The sequence below is a fragment of the Salmo salar genome, chromosome 12 (assembly GCF_965601325.2).
Source record: "Salmo salar chromosome 12, fSalSal1, whole genome shotgun sequence".
Classification (NCBI taxonomy): Eukaryota; Metazoa; Chordata; class Actinopteri; order Salmoniformes; family Salmonidae; genus Salmo; species Salmo salar.
This window is the reverse complement of record NC_138302.1, coordinates 22,455,993-22,475,000: the sequence shown is the minus strand read 5'-3', so window position 1 is coordinate 22,475,000 and position 19,008 is coordinate 22,455,993. Positions and strand designations below refer to the sequence as shown.

The 19,008-nt window shown below is 45.4% G+C and overlaps 1 protein-coding gene across 7 annotated transcripts in view; it reads left to right on the top strand.

Annotated features, from left to right (window-relative positions):
- Positions 1-12,629: 12,629 nt before the first annotated feature.
- LOC106592565 (calcium voltage-gated channel subunit alpha1 Ab) overlaps positions 12,630-19,008 on the top strand; it is a 181,969-nt gene continuing 175,590 nt past the window's right edge. For 6 of the 7 annotated variants that reach the window (XM_082958725.1, XM_082958728.1, XM_082958730.1 and 3 more), the window contains exon 1: positions 12,630-14,848. In XM_082958725.1, the coding sequence (XP_082814851.1) occupies positions 14,553-14,848 (296 nt within the window). In that variant the 5' untranslated portion in view covers positions 12,630-14,552. The remainder of the gene's footprint in view (positions 14,849-19,008) is intronic. The other variant, XM_082958727.1, reaches the window with a different exon arrangement.

Below are 19,008 nucleotides of genomic sequence, written 5' to 3'. Positions count from 1 at the left end.
TTAAGTGATTCTCTCTCCTCTGCCCCGTTGAGACATGGGTTGTCTGACCAGGCTTTTTGGCCCACTCCTTCAGTCCTGCTTCTGGAACACAATGAAACAGTCTGCATCTACCAGTAGAGACCACAGACAGTCTTGTACAGCTAACCTTCTGGAACACAATTAAACAGTCTGCATCTACCAGTAGAGACCACAGACACACACAGTCTTGTACAGCTAACCTTGTGGGGGGACACAATTCAGTCCCATTCAAAATCCTATTTTCCCTAACCCTAACCTTAACCCAAAAACCTAACCCTAGCTCCTAAACCCACCCTAACCTTAACCCTAACCCTTTAGATAATTCTAACACTAATTCTAACCTTAACCCTAAACCCTTTAGATAATTCTAACACTAATTCTAACCTTAACCCTAACCCTTTAGGTAATTCTAACACTAATTCCAACCTTAACCCTAAACCCTTTAGGTAATTCTAACACTAATTCTAACCTTAACCCTAACCCTTTAGGTAATTCTAACACTAATTCTAACCTTAACCCTAAACCCTTTAGATAATTCTAACACTAATTCTAACCTTAACCCTAACCCTTTAGGTAATTCTAACACTAATTCTAACCTTAACCCTAACCCTTTAGGTAATTCTAACACTAATTCTAATTCTAACCTTAACCCTAACCCTTTAGGTAATTCTAACACTAATTCTAACCTTAACCCTAAACCCTTTAGGTAATTCTAACACTAATTCAAACATTAACCCTAAATCCTTTAGGTAATTCTAACACTAATTCTAACCTTAACCCTAACCCTTAGGTAATTCTAACACTAATTCTAACATTAACCCTAAACCCTTTAGGTAATTCTAACACTAATTCTAACCTTAACCCTAACCCTTTAGGTAATTCTAACACTAATTCTAACCTTAACCCTAAACCCTTTAGGTAATTCTAACACTAATTCTAACCTTAAACCTAAACCCCTAGAAATAGTATTTAACCTCGTGGGGACTAACAAAATGTACCCAGTTGGTCAAATTTTTGTTTGTTTACTTCTGGTACCCACAAGAATAGTTAAACAGGTCCACACACAAACACACACAACTACACGGAAACACACACACAACTAAAACAGACACACACACAAGCACACACCCACTACACAGTGAGGTAAATACATGAATACATCACATTACCTGCACTGGTTTATACACTGAACAAAAATATAAACGCAACATGCAACAATTTCAAAGATTTTACTGAGTTACAGTTCATATAAGGAAATCAGTAAATTGAAATAAATTCATTAGGCGCTAATCTATGGATTTCACATGACTGGGAAAACAGATCTATCTGTTGCTCACAGATACTTCAAAAAAAGGTAGGGGCGTGGATCAGAAAACCAGTCAGTATCTGGTGTGACCACCATTTCCCTCATGCAGCGCAACACATCTCCTTCACATAGAGTTGATCAGGCTATTGATTGTGGCCTGTGGAATGTTGTCCCACTTCTCTTTAATGGCTGTGTGACGTTGCTGGATATTGGTGGGAACTACAACACGCTGTCGTACACGTCGATCCAGAGCATCCCAAACATGCTCAAAGGCTGACATGTCTGGTGAGTATGCAGGCCATGGAAGAACTGGGACATTTTCAGCTTCCAGTAATTGTGTACAGGTCCTTGTGACATGGGGCCGTGCATTACCATGCTGAAACATGAGGTGATGGTGGCGGATGAATGGCACGACAATGGGCCACAGGATCTCATCACGGTATCTCTGTGCATTCAAATTGCCATTAATAAAATGCAATTGTGTTTGTTGTCCGTAGCTTATGCCTGCCCGTACCATAACCCCACCACCACCATGGGACACTCTGTTCAAAACGTTGACATCAGCAAACTGCTCACCCACACGACACCATACATGCTGTCTGCCATCTGCCCGGTACAGTTGAAACCAGGATTCATCCATGAAGAGCACACCTCTCCAGCGGGCCAGTGACCATCAAAGGGGGGCATTTGTCCACTGAAGTTGGTTACGACGCTGAACTGCAGTCAGGTCAAGACCCTGGTGAGGATGACGAGCACGCAGATCACCTTCCCTGAGACGGTTTCTGACAGTTTGTGCAGAAATTCTTTGGTTTTGTGCAAACCCACATTTTCATCAGCTGTCCGGGTGGCTAGTCTCAGACGATCCTGTAGGTGAAGAAGCCAGATGTGGATGTCTTGGGGTGGCGTGGTTACACATGGTCTGCAATTGTGAGGCCGGTTGGATGTACTGCCAAATTCTCTAAAACAACATTGGAGGTGGCTTATGGTAGAGAAATGTTGCGTTTATATTTTTGTTCCATATATGTAGCTGGACACACTTTAATTTACACAGGGCTAAACTGGTGTAGATGATGTCAAGGTGGTGAAGTTGTACGCTGGAAGGTTCTGGTGAATCATTGTTGTGGTGATGTCATCTCTATAGTGTACATCACATCTGACTGTGCGTCACATTGATGTCATCCTTACACAGTGATGTCACCCTTCCCGAGACCTGAAGACTCTAAGTGTTATATACTTAACAAAGACACATCCTGCTAAGTGTTAGGGCTGGGGGTGTTCCCCATTTTCCAACACCTAATGTGATTCTGCTAAGTTATACGGCTATACTCGTTTATACTCTCCCTTAACTGTTTCAGGATGGCAGGTAGCCTAGCGGTTAAGAGTGTTGTGCTAGTAACTGAAACTAGGTGTAAAATCTGTGAGCAAGGCACTTCATGGTAATTGCTCCTGTAAGTCGCTCTGGTTAAAAGTGTCTGCTAAATGACCTCAATGTAAAGCTTTTAACACATCAATCAGAGCTCTAAATGGATGGTCTTCCTCTTTGTCTTGTGAGCTGCAGTCAAGAGTCACTATGTAGGGGATCGGGTGCTGTTTGGAACATAGTCATCGTCCATCCTGACCCATGTCCTGATCCATCTCCTCCATTACATCAGCCTGGTCCGTCCTGACCCACATCCTGATCCATCTCCTCCATTACATCAGCCTGGTCCGTCCTGACCCATGTCCTGATCCATCTCCTCCATTACATCAGCCTGGTCCGTCCTGACCCATTTCCTGTTCCATCTCCTCCATTACATCAGCCTGGTCCGTCCTGACCCATTTCCTGATCCATCTCCTCCATTACAGCAGCCTGGTCCGTCCTGACCCATGTCCTGATCCATCTCCTCCATTACATCAGCCTGGTCCATCCTGACCCACGTCCTGATCCATCTCCTCCATTACATCAACCTGGTCCGTCCTGACCCACGTCCTGATCCATCTCCTCCATTACAGCAGTGATCTGCCTGGTGTCTTCAAAAGATACTGGAGGACAATGTGAACCCACTCACCCACACATCTAGCACACTGCCCTTTTTCTGGGGTGAAACACACTGTCCCTCACTCACTACAATGGAGAAACAAACAGATGGAGAGAGAGAGAGATATGGGGGAGGGAGAAAGAGGGGGCTTCCTGCAGAGTTGCTGTGTGAATGCTCCCAGAATGACAATGCTGAAAGAGAGAGTGAGAGAGATGTAATCTTCTCCCCATCTTTCACTTCTATCACTCATCCCACCTCGTATTTCCATGTCTTTCTCTATTCCTACCTGCCTTCTTTCCTCCTTTTTCTGTGCTGCCTGCTCTCTCTCTCTGTCTCTCTCTCTGTCTCTCTCTCTGTCTGTCTGTCTGTCTGTCTGTCTGTCTGTCTGTCTGTCTGTCTCTCTGTCTCTCTGTCTCTCTGTCTCTCTTTCTCTCTGTTTCTCTATCTCTCTCTCCCTCCCTCTTTCTTTTTCTCTCTCCCCCTCGCTCTCTTGCTCTCTCTCCCCCCTCCCTCCCTCCCTCCCTCCCTCCCTCCCTCCCTCCCTCCCTCCCTCCCTCCCTCCCTCCCTCCCTCCCTCCCTCCCTCCCTCCCTCCCTCCCTCCCTCCCTCCCTCTCATTCTTCTTTCCCTGTTCTGTCTTGTTCTTCCTTCCACCTCCCTTTCCTATTTTTCTCTCTGGAATGGTGCTCCCTCCCTTCCTCTCTCTCTGCATCTTTTTCTCCCTCCTCTCTTCATCTTTATGGAATATCAATGCTCTCTCTCTCTTTGTATCGAGTGCTCGATACAGTGGTAGAGCGGTAAGAGAGAAAGGATGCAGAAAAGGGTGGTGGTGTGTGAAGGCAGAGAGAAGAGGAGGGGGGTGATGTGTGAAGGCAGAGAGAAGGGGGAGGAGGGGGGTGGTGTGTGAAGGCAGAGAGAAGAGGAGGGGGATGTGTGAAGGCAGAGAGAAGGGGAGGAGGGGGGTGGTGTATTAAGGCAGAGAGAAGAGGAGGGGGGGATGTGTGAAGGCAGAGAGAAGGGGAGGAGGGGGGTGGTGTATTAAGGCAGAGAGAAGAGGAGGGGGGGTGATGTGTGAAGGCAGAGAGAAGGGGAGGAGGGGGGTGGTGTTTTAAGGCAGAGAGAAGAGGAGGGGGGTGATGTGTGAAGGCAGAGAGAAGGGGAGGGAGGGGGGTGGTGTATTAAGGCAGAGAGAAGAGGAGGGGGGTGATGTGTGAAGGCAGAGAGAAGGGGAGGGGGTGATGTGTGAAGGCAGAGAGAAGGGGAGGAGAGGGGGGTGGTGTATGAAGGCAGAGAGAGGGGGTAGTGGGTGGTGGTGTGTGAAGGCAGAGAGAAGGGGAGGAGGGTGGTGATGTGTGAAGGCAGAGAGAAGGGGAGGAGGGTGGTGATGTGTGAAGGCAGAGAGAAGGGGAGGAGGGGAGGAGGGGTGTGGTGTGTGAAGGCAGAGAGAAGGGGAGGAGGGTGGTGGTGTGTGAAGGAAGAGAGAAGGGGAGGAGGGGGGTGGTGTGTGAAGGCAGAGAGAAGGGGAGGAGGGGGGTGGTGTGTGAAGGCAGAGAGAAGAGGAGGGGGTGATGTGTGAAGGCAGAGAGAAGGGGAGGAGGGGGGTGGTGTGTGAAGGCAGAGAGAAGGGGAGGAGGGGGTGGTGTGTGAAGGCAGAGAGAAGGGGAGGAGGGGGGTGGTGTGTGAAGGCAGAGAGAAGGAGGGTGGTGGTGTGTGAAGGCAGAGAGAAGGTGGAGGTGGGGGTGGTGTGTGAAGGCAAGAGAGAAGGCGAGGAGGAGGGGGGTGGTGTGTGAAGGCAGAGAGAAGGGGGGTGGGTGGTGTGTGAAGGCAGAGAGAAGGGGAGGAGGGGGGTGGTGTGTGAAGGCAGAGAGAAGGGGGGTGGTGGTGTGTGAAGGCAGAGAGAAGGGGGGAGGGGGGTGGTGTGTGAAGGCAGAGAGAAGAGGGGGGGTGGTGGTGTGTGAAGGCAGAGAGAAGGGGAGGAGGGGGTGGTGGTGTGTGAAGGCAGAGAGAAGGGGGGTGGTGGTGTGTGAAGGCAGAGAGAAGGGGAGGAGGGGGGTGGTGTGTGAAGGCAGAGAGAAGGGGAGGAGGGGGTGTGTGAAGGCAGAGAGAGGGGGTAGTGGGTGGTGGTGTGTGAAGGCAGAGAGAAGGGGAGGAGGGGGTGGTGTGTGAAGGCTGAGAGAGGGGGTAGTGGGTGGTGGTGTGTGAAGGCAGAGAGAAGGGGAGGAGGGGGGTGGTGTGTGAAGGCAGAGAGAAGGGGAGGAGGGGGTGGTGTGTGAAGGCAGAGAGAAGGGGAGGAGGGGTGGTGTGTGAAGGCAGAGAGAAGGGGAGGAGGGGGTGGTGTGTGAAGGCAGAGAGAAGGGGAGGAGGGGGTGGTGTGTGAAGGCAGAGAGAAGGGGAGGAGGGGGTGGTGTGTGAAGGCAGAGAGAAGGGGAGGAGGGGGTGGTGTGTGAAGGCAGAGAGAAGGGGAGGAGGGGGTGGTGTGTGAAGGCAGAGAGAAGGGGAGGAGGGGGTGGTGTGTGAAGGCAGAGAGAAGGGGAAGAGGGGGTGGTGTGTGAAGGCAGAGAGAAGGGGAGGAGGGGGTGCGTTGCGGGGGCTTCCTGCGGGGTTGCTGTGTGAAAACTCTCTGAATGACAATGCTGCTCTCTCAGTGCTGCTCGATGCTACCACCAGGGCCTCCACACACACACACACACACTCCATATTGTAGGGTACACTGTTACTGTACTGCTGCATGCATCTTTCCATACATGCATTGGGGCTGGTGCTGGTATACACATACACACATATACACACATATACACACATATACTCATACACACATATACACATACACACATATACTCATACACACATATACTCATACACACATATACTCATACACACATATACACATACACACATATACTCATACACACATATACACATACAGACAAACGGAATGGAATAGAAATATACACTGAGTTTGCAAAACATTAAGAACACTTGAGCGTGAAAAACCCAGCAGTGTTGCAGTTCTTGACACAAATCGGTCCACCTGGCACCTACTACCATCACCCATTCAAAGGCACTTACATATTTTGTCTTGTCCATTCACCCTCTGAACATCACACATACACAATCCATGTCTCAAAGATGTACAATAACAGACTGATAAAGTCATGTACAATATCATTCCAAAGATACTTAACAACTATCCAAAACAATCCCATAGCACATTAAACTGCATCAATAGAAAGTGTTCAAAGTGAATTAACTTTATTGATAAAGAACTTATTTATTTCGGAGAGAGGATTCTGATAGGGATGATAAGGGATGATGCATTCACACGAATTAGGCTTGCACCCCAAATGGCAACCTAGTTAGTGCCCTACTTTTGACCAGGGCCCATAGGGTTCTGGTCAAAAGTAGTGCACTATGTAGGTAATAAGGTGCCATTTTGGACGCATACCAGCGCAGGCAGGTCACTCGTTATACAAGTCAGTATTCGACCGTCCATCCATGGCTAAGGATGACGGGAGATGACATGGCTACCAGCCACTACGGGTAACAGTGAGTGCTGTTACCTTCAAGTAGGCGTTGGTTTTCCTGACGAATTGAGGCAGATGGACTTAAGCCTCTGGTTCCAAAGGTTGCATGTTGGAATCCAGCAATAGAAAGTTGTTTTTGATGTTTTGGTTTTAAGCCTATCCCAAACCTTAACCCTTACCTTAACCATTCAGTTAATGCCTAACCGTAAGAATTTGGAGTTAATGCCTAAATGTAACCTTGGAACGATACAGTGAAGTAACCAAACACTTCGACATTTTACGTTTGAGAGACATGGATGAGCGTCTAATTGTGCCGTGAGACTGTGAGATCTTGTTGGCCCAGAGATGAAAGGAACACAGTGGATTTTTAATGCGATGATTGTATTGCTGAGTTTAAGTTGAACGTTTATTTATTTAGCTTATATTCATATTGACTGTTTAGATCTATATATGATGGGTCACAATGTTTTTACATGTTGAGATGTGTATTATTCTGCATGTTCATGTTATGATCATGTGTTTGTTTTTCATACTGGCGCTTAACTATTCTGTGTCACCATCCTAACACGAGACAGACTGACTGACTGACAGGCACAGATAGAGAAAGAGGGAGAGAGGAACATTATTTTCCCATTATTTTCACACGCTAAATAACTTAGAAAGAGGTTCCCATCTCATCTACCATCCTTAGAGTCCGTTTTGGTTGGTCGTTTTCTGTGATCGTTCAAGCATAACGATACCCGCCTATCCTCTCCCCGCCTCTTCTTTCCTCTCCTCTACTTCCCCCTCCTCCCCTCTCCTCCTCCCCTCTCCTCCTCCCTACCCTTTCCCGACACTCGCACTCTCTGGCGCTTACAGGACGGCCTCTCTCTCGGTTCCATCAGCGGGAATCGGGCTGTTTATTGTGTCAGTAACGCGCGTGGTGCCCGTTAGCCACTGACAACCGAGAATGTGAACCGATGGCCGTGATGACGAATATGTAGTGCTTCACCTGGCGTTTTAGAGAGCTGAGGCGGACCCTGTCTGCCGGTGTATTTAAAGGATACGTTGCTTTAGATCCAAAGCCTCACGTGATCCAAGTACTGAGAGATACAGTCAGAATCACGTCATGATCAGTGGTCTTTGGATGAGTCTAGGTAGGCTACACTCTATTTAGGCTAAGTGCAGTGCGACTCACTAGTCTCAATTAAAAATGGATGCAGTTCTAAGTTATTCTTTCAGAACCATAGAGAGCTCACGTGGTGCTGATGCAACATTTCACTTTTCTCTGTATCTTAGGCCATATAGCCTCTACCGTTTTCTCAAAAGTTGGCATACTTTCTCAATTAACGGCATTCAAGAATCTGTGTCGCTGTTTTCAGAACCATGGACAGCTCCTGTGGTACTGAAATCGCTGTGGACTTTTCCCAATCCTCAAGAGACTATGCTTTTAACAGTTAGCAAATTATCATGATTCACCTTATTCAGGAGTCGGCTAAGCTATTATTTCAGCACCATAGACAGCTCCCGCGTGATGAAGTAATATTTGTGAACTTTCCACAGCCTAACTGTGGGGTGGCAGGTAGCCTAGTGGTTAGAGCGTTGGACTAGTAACCGCAAGATCGAATCCCCGAGCTGACAAGGTTAAAATCTGTCGTTCTGCCCCTGAACAAGGCAGGTAACCCACCGTCATTGAAAATAAGAATTTGTTCTCAACTGTCTTGCCTTGTAAAATAATAACTGCATTTTTTTACGCTCTCTCAAAACTTGGCAAATTGTCAACCTAGAAGTAAAACAACCTCTCCTCAATTCTCTGTCCTCGTTCTGGAGCCAGAGACTAACTGACACTTCTGTCCAATAAAACAGTTTTGAAAAGAATCCCATTCGTTGAAACTCTCGGATTCAGTCAGTTCCTCTGTATTTCTCGTCTCTCATGGATTTTGGAAAGGCGACAGCATGGTTTATTTAGCACGAGCAAACAGCTTGCGAACGGCAGCTCTGGGCATACACCTCCAAAAGCTTCTCAGATGCACGTGCCAGGCCGACAGACGGTCCTGATGAGTGGAGGGTTCGGTAACATAAAAATAAAATACATCTACTGAGAACGCCTCTGCCCCACATAAATTGTCCTAAAAATGAAAGGTAGGCCCTTTCCTTACCTAACTGCGCAATTGTGGATAACTAAGTCTATGCTTGTAGACTCTACAGAAATCTTAAACTGACACATACAGTATACTAGGCTACAGTAACTGGTTTGCTTCTCCACCAAAATAAAGCTACACTTGGTCACCAGTCACAGGATGGTAGTAGAGCTAGGCTGCAGTACTCCCTCAACATTAGCCATAACTCACAGTAGGCCTACTATTGTTCACCAGTCACAGGATGGTAGTAGAGCCAGGCTGCAGTACTCCCTCAACATTAGCCATAACTCACAGTAGGCCTACTATTGGTCACCAGTCAACTTCGCAGCAGGATGTTGTGAAGTGTTAAATGCACTTTATAGAAATTGTCATTGTATTTTATTTTGTAGAATAGAGCTAGCCCTCTTCTGGTTACACAGGTGTGCAACATTAGCCATAACGCACAGTAGACCTATTAGGATACTAAGCTACACCTACAGGCTATACATTACATTAGCTTTGGGTTGATGTAGCCTAATACACCCTATATAAACCTCAATATATATACCCCAATATCCTGTATGTAGCCGAATACACCCAATATATACCCCAATAATATACCCCAATATCCTGTATGTAGCCGAATACACCCAATATATACCCCAATATATACCCCAATTATATACCCCAATATCCTGTATGTAGCCGAATACACCCAATACATACCCCAATATCCTGTATGTAGCCGAATACACCCTATATAAACCTCAATATATATACCCCAATATCCTGTATGTAGCCGAATACACCCAATATATACCCCAATAATATACCCCAATATCCTGTATGTAGCCGAATACACCCAATATATACCCCAATATATATACCCCAATATCCTGTATGTAGCCGAATACACCCAATATATACCCCAATATATACCCCAATATCCTGTATGTAGCCGAATACACCCAATATATACCCCAATAATATACCCCAATATCCTGTATGTAGCCGAATACACCCAATATATACCCCAATATATATACCCCAATATCCTGTATGTAGCCGAATACACCCAATATATACCCCAATATCCTGTATGTAGCCGAATACACCCAATATATACCCCAATATATATACCCCAATATCCTGTATGTAGCTGAATACACCCAATATATACCCCAATAATATACCCCAATATCCTGTATGTAGCCGAATACACCCAATATATACCCCAATATATATACCCCAATATCCTGTATGTAGCTGAATACACCCAATATATACCCCAATAATATACCCCAATATCCTGTATGTAGCCGAATACACCCAATATATACCCCAATAATATACCCCAATATCCTGTATGTAGCCGAATACACCCAATATATACCCCAATAATATACCCCAATATCCTGTATGTAGCCGAATACACCCAATATATACCCCAATAATAAACCCCAATATCCTGTATGTAGCCGAATACACCCAATATATACCCCAATAATATACCCCAATATCCTGTATGTAGCCGAATACACCCAATATATACCCCAATATCCTGTATGTAGCTGAATACACCCAATATATACCACAATAATATACCCCAATATCCTGTATGTAGCCGAATACACCCAATATATACCCCAATAATATACCCCAATATCCTGTATGTAGCCGAATACACCCAATATATACCCCAATAATATACCCCAATATCCTGTATGTAGCCGAATACACCCAATATATACCACAATAATATATCCCAATATCCTGAATGTAGCCAAATACACCCAATATAAACCCCAATATCCTGTATGTAGCCGAATACACCCAATATATACCACAATAATATACCCCAATATCCTGTATGTAGCCAAATACACCCAATATATACCCCAATATCCTGTATGTAGCCGAATACACCCAATATATACCACAATATCCTGTATGTAGCTGAATACACCCAATATATACCCCAATATCCTGTATGTAGCCGAATACACCCATTATATACCCCAATATCCTGTATGTAGCTGAATACACCCAATATATACCCCAATATCCTGTATGTAGCCGAATACACCCAATATATACCCCAATATCCTGTATGTGTAACGGCCGTTGTAGGAAGTGGACCAAAATGCAGCAGGTACGTGAATGCTCATCTTTATTTTATGACGTACACTATACAAAAACAACAAAACAAAAAAAACGAACGACAGCTAATCAGTCATGCAGGCTAACCATAGCAGTGCACAAACAACCTCCCACAATACCCATAACAAACACACCCCTATATATAGGGCCTTCAATCAGAGGCAACGAGAAACAGCTGCCTCCAATTGAAGGCCCAATCCCAATAAACTAAACATAGAACTAAACACCCTAGATCAGACATAGAAATACACTAACGTAGAACATAGACCAAAACCCCGGAAACTCTAAACAAACACCCCTCTACATAAACACACACCCCGAACCACATAAAACAAATACCCCCCTGCCACGTCCTGACCAAACTACAATAACAAATGACCCCTTTACTGGTCAGAACATGACAGTATGTAGCCGAATACACCCAATATATACCACAATAATATACCCCAATATCCTGTATGTAGCCAAATACACACAAAATATACCCCAATATATATACCCCAATATCTCGTATGTAGCCAAATACACCCAAAATATACCCCAATATATACCCCAATATCCCATATGTAGCCTAATACACCTAATATATAACCCAATATATACCCCAATACCCCGTCTGTAGCCTAATATATACCCCAATACCCTGTATGTAGCCGAATACACCTAATATATACCCCAATATCCTGTATGTAGCCAAATACACCTAATATATACCCCAATATATACCCAAATACCCCATCTGTAGCCTAATATGTACCCCAATACCCCATATGTAGCCTAATACACCTAATATATACCCCAATATATACCCCAATACCCCGTCTGTAGCCTAATATATACCCCAATACCCCGTATGTAGCCGAATACACCTAATATATACCCCATATGTAGCCTAATACACCTAATATATAACCCCAATATATACCCCAATACCCCATCTGTAGCCTAATATATACCCCAATACCCTGTATGTAGTCTAATACACCTAATATATACCCCAATACCCCATATGTAGCCTAATACACCTAATATATACCCCCAATATATACCCCAATACCCCATCTGTAGCCTAATATATACCCCAATACCCTGTATGTAGTCTAATACACCCAATATATACCCCAATACCCCATATGTAGCGTAATACACCTAATATATACCCCGATATATACCCCAATACTCTGTATGTAGCCAAATACACCCAATATATACCACAATAATATACCCCAATATCCTATATGTAGCCAAATACACCCAATATATACTCCAATATCCTGTATGTAGCCAAATACACCCAATATATACTCCAATATCCTGTATGTAGCCTAATACACCCAATATATACCCCAATACCCTGTGGTTTAACCGAGTTTCTCTCTCTCTCTCTCCATCGCATTACAGTATGTGTAAATAGCGAAAAGGGCAAATTGGACTGGGTACGGTTTGTGGTGCTAGTGCTTTTGACACTTGGCGTCGTGTAGAGCCAGAGCCAGAGGGAAGAGCCATGAGCAGCTTGCTTCTCCATCTTGCTGCTTGGATAGTTACCGGAGAGCTACCGGATAACGGATAAGTGAATCGGGGCGGGTGGCTCGAGGCACATCATGTGCTGCTGCAAAGCTTGGCCAGAGATTTGAGGACGGCGCTCTGGTAGCATTAAATTGATCAGATGCCCTACTCTAGCTCAACCTGCCAGCTGATCGCATAGAAGGAAAGCAAGCTCTCTCTCTCACTGACTCACTCCCTCTCTCCCTCCCTCTCTCTATCTCTCTCACTGACTCACTCTCTCACACGCACTCGCTCAAGCTCCCCGGATTGCTCGGTCTCCAAGGCATGCAGATCTCCAAGACGATATAGCCTCCGGACCAAACGTTACCGCGAGTGACAGAACGTTTCCCCCGAGGGCGAGGTGAAAAGAAAAAGAAAAGCATACCGTACCGGCGGGCGGGCGACGGGGGCTTTGGTTTTTGGTTTGGGGGAGCGTGGAGCTTGGGGGGGGGGGTGATGGAGGGAAAGCGGTACCTTGGCTGCGCCCGCGCCTTGCCTGGTGGCGGAGAAGACACGAGCTGCTACTAGAGTGAGAGTCCAACTGATCGTGCTTCAGCTGCTCTAGCTGTCGGTCGACGTCTCCTGCACAGAATTGATGATGCCACTTCTTCTCACGGCCGTTTTCACCTCATCCATTTTAGGATTCTATTCACCCATTCGGATTCTTCTCCGAACCTTGGAATATAGATGATTACCGTGGCATAGATTTTTCTCTTTTCTCCTCCCTCCCTTCCCCCTCTTTTTATGTAAAGGAGAGAAAGGGAAGACCAAGACTCGGGACAGCCTGTTTTCATAGACTATAGACTGTATTTCCAACATCTCCAAACGCATGCTCGCTCGCTCACGCCCCAACCTGAGTACCACGGCTTCTTGCTTTGAGAGAGAGAAAAAAACTAAAATCACTAAATATCAACAAATGTGACTTAGGGTTAGGTTTTAGGAAAGCCCTATCGTCGTCATTTGAGGATAAGCCAACATAGAGGAGGCGTAAGGCTGGATTTGGCTATTGCTCGTCTCTACTATAGGCTATCAAACATTGCGGATGGTACTGAAAATTATTAATTATTAAGGATTTTCGCCCGTTTTCTATTCTCGGCTATTTTTATCTCCAACGAGGACAACTGCAGATCCTCTCAAGCTGAACTACTGGAGGAAAAGACGCAGTATATATATAATGTAGGCTAGTTATTTAGAAATGATTGTTAGATTTAATTCATCACCTTGCTGTCATCCATAGCTTATTATCGCATAGGATTAGGGCTAAATTAATCGATTTGTATACCTAGTGAAATGTACCACCGTATTTGCATGAGGATTCTGTCCACCTCCAATGAAAAAAGTCAAGGATGCCATCCTCCTTTTTCAATGAGATAAAAAAAAAAGACATTGACATTTTTGCAATTCATTTTGGGAATACCTTCTTACATCATCAATAGGCTAAAATAGCGATTTTTAACCACGAACTGCTCTCGCCTGGAACAACAAACCACGCCACCACCTCTCTCTCACCCACATCACCCACTCGTTCTCCATTTCCAATCTAAGCACACACAGCGAGAGAAGTGAAGCCACCGTTTGCTCTCTCCTCAGCTCTCCTCTGCGCTCTAGCTCTCTCTCCTCTCCTCTCCTCAGCTCTTTTTTTCCGCTCTCTCCAATGGAGGTGTCTTGGCCGTGAAGACCTGCTAGAGTGAGAGAGTATTGTAGACCTATAGACTAACAGACAGACCGACAGACAGACCGAAAGAAAGACCCACTGCCACTTATAGGTTCTGCATGTGTGTTTCCTCCGGAGATCGATGGGGTGTAATGTGGAACGATCACTGTGACTATCCTCTCTGGTTCCTTCTTAACGATCACCGTCTGGTCTCCCCACTCCCTACAGAATGGCACGCTTCGGTGACGAGGTGCCGAACCGAGGAGGTGGAGGAGGCGGAGGTGGAAGTGGAGGCGGTGGCAATGCCGGTCCTCTGGGGGCCCCTGGCCGCGGCGGGAGCCGGCAAGGCGGACCCCCGGGGGGCCAGCGTGTGTACAAGCAGTCGATGGCCCAGCGGGCCCGGACTATGGCTCTGTACAACCCAATCCCGGTCCGACAAAGCTGCTTTACACTCAACCGCTCTCTCTTCATCTTCAGTGAGGACAACTTTGTGAGAAAAGCTGCCAAAAAGATTACTGAATGGCCATATCCTTTTATAACCTAATGGTGAATTATCATATCAGATCGAATGGATTTAAGGTACTGTACAAGTGTGTGTTGTGTGGGGTTGTGTGTTAGGCCTATGTGTTGTGTTGTGTGGGGTTGTGTGTTAGGCCTATGTGTTGTGTTGTGTGGGGTTGTGTGTTAGGCCTATGTGTTGTGTTGTGTGGGGTTGTGTGTTAGGCCTATGTGTTGTGTTGTGTGGGGTTGTGTGTTAGGCCTATGTGTTGAGGTGTTAGGCCTATGTGTTGTGGTGTTAGGCCTATGTGTGGTGGTGTTAGGCCTATGTGTTGTGGTGTTAGGCCTATGTGTGGTGGTGTTAGGCCTATGTGTGGTGGTGTTAGGCCTATGTGTTGTTGTGTTAGGCCTATGTGTGGTGGTGTGGTGTTAGGCCTATGTGTTGTGGTGTTAGGCCTATGTGTTGTGGTGTTAGGCCTATGTGTGGTGGTGTTAGGCCTATGTGTGGTGGTGTTAGGCCTATGTGTGGTGGTGTTAGGCCTATGTGTGGTGGTGGGCCTGGTGGTGGTGGGGAGGCCTATGTGTTGTGGTGTTAGGCCTATGTGTGGTGGTGTTAGGCCTATGTGTGGTGGTGTTAGGCCTATGTGTGGTGGTGTTAGGCCTATGTGTTGTGGTGTTAGGCCTATGTGTTGTGGTGTTAGGCCTATGTGTGGTGGTGTTAGGCCTATGTGTGTTGTGGTGTTAGGCCTATGTGTGTTGTGGTGTTACGCCTATGTGTGGTGTGGTGTGGTGTTAGGCCTATGTGTTGTGGTGTGGTGTTAGGCCTATGTGTTGTGGTGTTAGGCCTTTGTGTTGTGGTGTTAGGCTTGTGTTGTGGTGTTAGGCCTAGAGTTCGACCGATTATGATTTTTCAACGCCGATACCGATTATTGGAGGACCAAAAAAAGCTGCTCCCGATTAATCGGACGATTTTTTATTTATTTATTTGTAATAATGACAATTACAACAATACCTAATGAACACTTATTTTAACTTAATATAATACGTCAATACTATCAATTTAGCCTCAAATAAATAATGAAACATGTTCAATTTGGTTTAAATAATGCAAAAACAAAGTGTTGGAGAAGAAATTAAAAGTGCAATATGTGCCATGTAAGAAAGCTAACGTTTAAGTTCCTTGCTTAGAACATGAGAACATATGAAAGCTGGTGGTTCCTTTTGACATGAGTCTTCAATATTCCCAGGTAAGAAGTTTTAGGTTGTAGTTATTATAGGACTATTTCTCTCTATACGATTTGTATTTCATATACCTTTGACTATTGGATGTTCTTATAGGCACTTTAGTATTGCCAGTGTAGCAATATAGCTTCCGTCCCTCTCCTCGCTCCAACCTGGGCTCGAACCAGGAACACATCGACAACAGCCACCCTCGAAGCAGCGTTACCCATGTAGAGCAAGGGGAACAACCACTCCCAAGTCTCAGAGCGAGTGATGTTTGAAACGCTATTAGCGCGCACCCGCTAACTAGCTAGCCATTTCACATCGGTTACACCACCCTAATCTCGGGGGTTGATAGGCTTGAAGTCATAAACAGCGCAATGCTTGAAGAATTGCGAAGAGCTGCTGGCAAAACGCACAAAGGTGCTGTTTGAATGAATGCTTACGAGCCTGCTGCTGCCTACCATCGCTCAGTCAGACTGGTCTATCAAATATCAAATCATAGACTTAATTATAACATAATAACACACAGAAATACGAGCCTTTGGTCATTAATATGGTCGAATCCGGAAACTATCATTTAGAAAACGAACCGTTTATTATTTCAGTGAAATACGGAACCGTTCCGTATTTTATCTAACGGGTGGCATCCCTAAGTCTAAATATTCCTGTTACATTGCACAACCTTCAATGTTATGTCATAATTATGTACAACTCTGGCAAATTAATTACGGCCTTTGTTAGGAATAAATGGACTTCACACAGTTCGCAATGAGCCAGGCGGCCCAAACTGCTGTATATACCCTGACTGCTTGCATGGAACGCTAGAGAAGTGACACAAATTCATGTTAGCAGGCAATATTAACTAAATATGCAGGTTTAAAAATATATACTTGTGTATTGATTTTAAAGAAAGGCATTGATGTTTATGGTTAGGTACGTTGGTGCAACGACAGTGCTTTTTTCGCAAATGTGCTTGTTAAATCATCACCCGTTTGTCAAAGTAGGCTGTGATTCGATGAGAAATGAACAGGCACCGCATCGATTATATGCAACGCAGGACACGTTAGATAAACTAGTAATATCATCAACCATGTGTAGTTAACTAGTGATTATGTTAAGATTGATTGTTTTTTATAAGATAAGTTTAATGCTAGCTAGCAACTTACCTTGGCTTCTTGCTGCCCTCGCGTAACAGGTAGTCAGCCTGCCATGCAGGCTCCTCGTGGAGTGCAATGTAAGGCAGGTGGTTAGAGCGTTGGACTAGTAACCGGAAGCTTGCAAAAACGAATCCCCGAATCCCCTCTGAACAAGGCAGTTAACCCCCGTTCCTAGGCCGTCATTGAAAATAAGAATGTGTTCTTAATCTGACTTGCCTAGTTAAATAAAGGTGTAAAAAAATAAAAATCGGTGGCCAAAAATACCGATTACCGATTGTTATGAATTAATCGGCCATTCCGATTAATCGGTCAACCTCTAGTTAGGCCTATGTGTTGTGGTGTTAGGCCTATGTGTGTTGTGGTGTTAGGCCTATGTGTTGTGGTGTTAGGCCTATGTGTGGTGTGTTGGTTGGTTGGGCCATAGGGCTAGGGTTAATACAACGGTTTATTGTCATATACAGCAGTCCAATTGGACCTAAAATACTGTACTGTTGGGTTATGTGGTGTGTGGTACATCCAGGTCTATGATATGTTATGTGGTGTCAGGTACATCCAGGTCTATGATATGTGTTGAGGTACATCCAGGTCTATGATATGTTATGTGTTGAGGTACATCCAGGTCTATGATATGTTATGTGTTGTGAGGTACATCCAGGTCTATGATATGTTATGTTATGTGTTGTGAGGTACATCCAGGTCTATGATATGTTATGTGTTGTGAGGTACATCCAGGTCTATGATATGTTATGTGTTGAGGTACATCCAGGTCTATGATATGTTATGTGTTGTGGTACATCCAGGTCTATGATATGTTATGTGTTGTGTGGTACATCCAGGTCTATGATATGTTATGTGTTGAGGTACATCCAGGTCTATGATATGTTATGTTATGTGTTGAGGTACATCCAGGTCTATGATATGTTATGTGTTGAGGTACATCCAGGTCTATGATATGTTATCTGTTGTGTGGTACATCCAGGTCTATGATATGTTATGTGGTGTGAGGTACATCCAGGTCTATGATATGTTATGTGTTGTGGTGTGTGGTACATCCAGGTCTATGATATGGTATGTGTTGTGAGGTACATCCAGGTCTATGAAATGTTATGTGGTGGGTTGGTTGGACCATGCAGAGTTGTGATATGAATTGATGAATGATAATATACGTCAATGAAATGAATAAGACGTCACCTGGAACTGGGTTTGGGTGGTTGGAACTGGGTTTGGGTGGTTGGATCTGGGTTTGGGTGGTTGGAACTGGGTTTGGGTGGTTGGGTGGTTGGAACTGGGTTTGGGTGGTTGGAACTGGGTTTGGGTGGTTGGGTGGTTGGATCTGGGTTTGGGTGGTTGGGTGGTTGGAACTGGGTTTAGGTGGTTGGATCTGGTTTGGGTGGTTGGAACTGGGTTTGGGTGGTTGGAACTGGGTTTGGGTGGTTGGGTGGTTGGAACTGGGTTTGGGTGGTTGGATCTGTGTTTGGGTGGTTGGAACTGGGATTGGGTGGTTGGAACTGGGTTTGGGTGGTTGGATCTGGGTTTGGGTGGTTGAGTGGTTGGAACTGGGTTTGGGTGGTTGGAACTGGGTTTGGGTGGTTGGGTGGTTGGAACTGGGTTTGGGTGGTTAGAACTGGGTTTGGGTGGTTGGGTGGTTGGAACTGGGTTTAAGTGGTTGGGTGGTTGGGGTGGTTGGATCTGGGTTTAGGTGGTTGGGTGGTTGGGGTGGTTGGATCTGGGTTTGGGTGGTTTGGGGTGGTTGGAACTGGGTTTGGGTGGTTGGGGGGTTGGATCTGGGTTTGGGTGGTTTGGGTG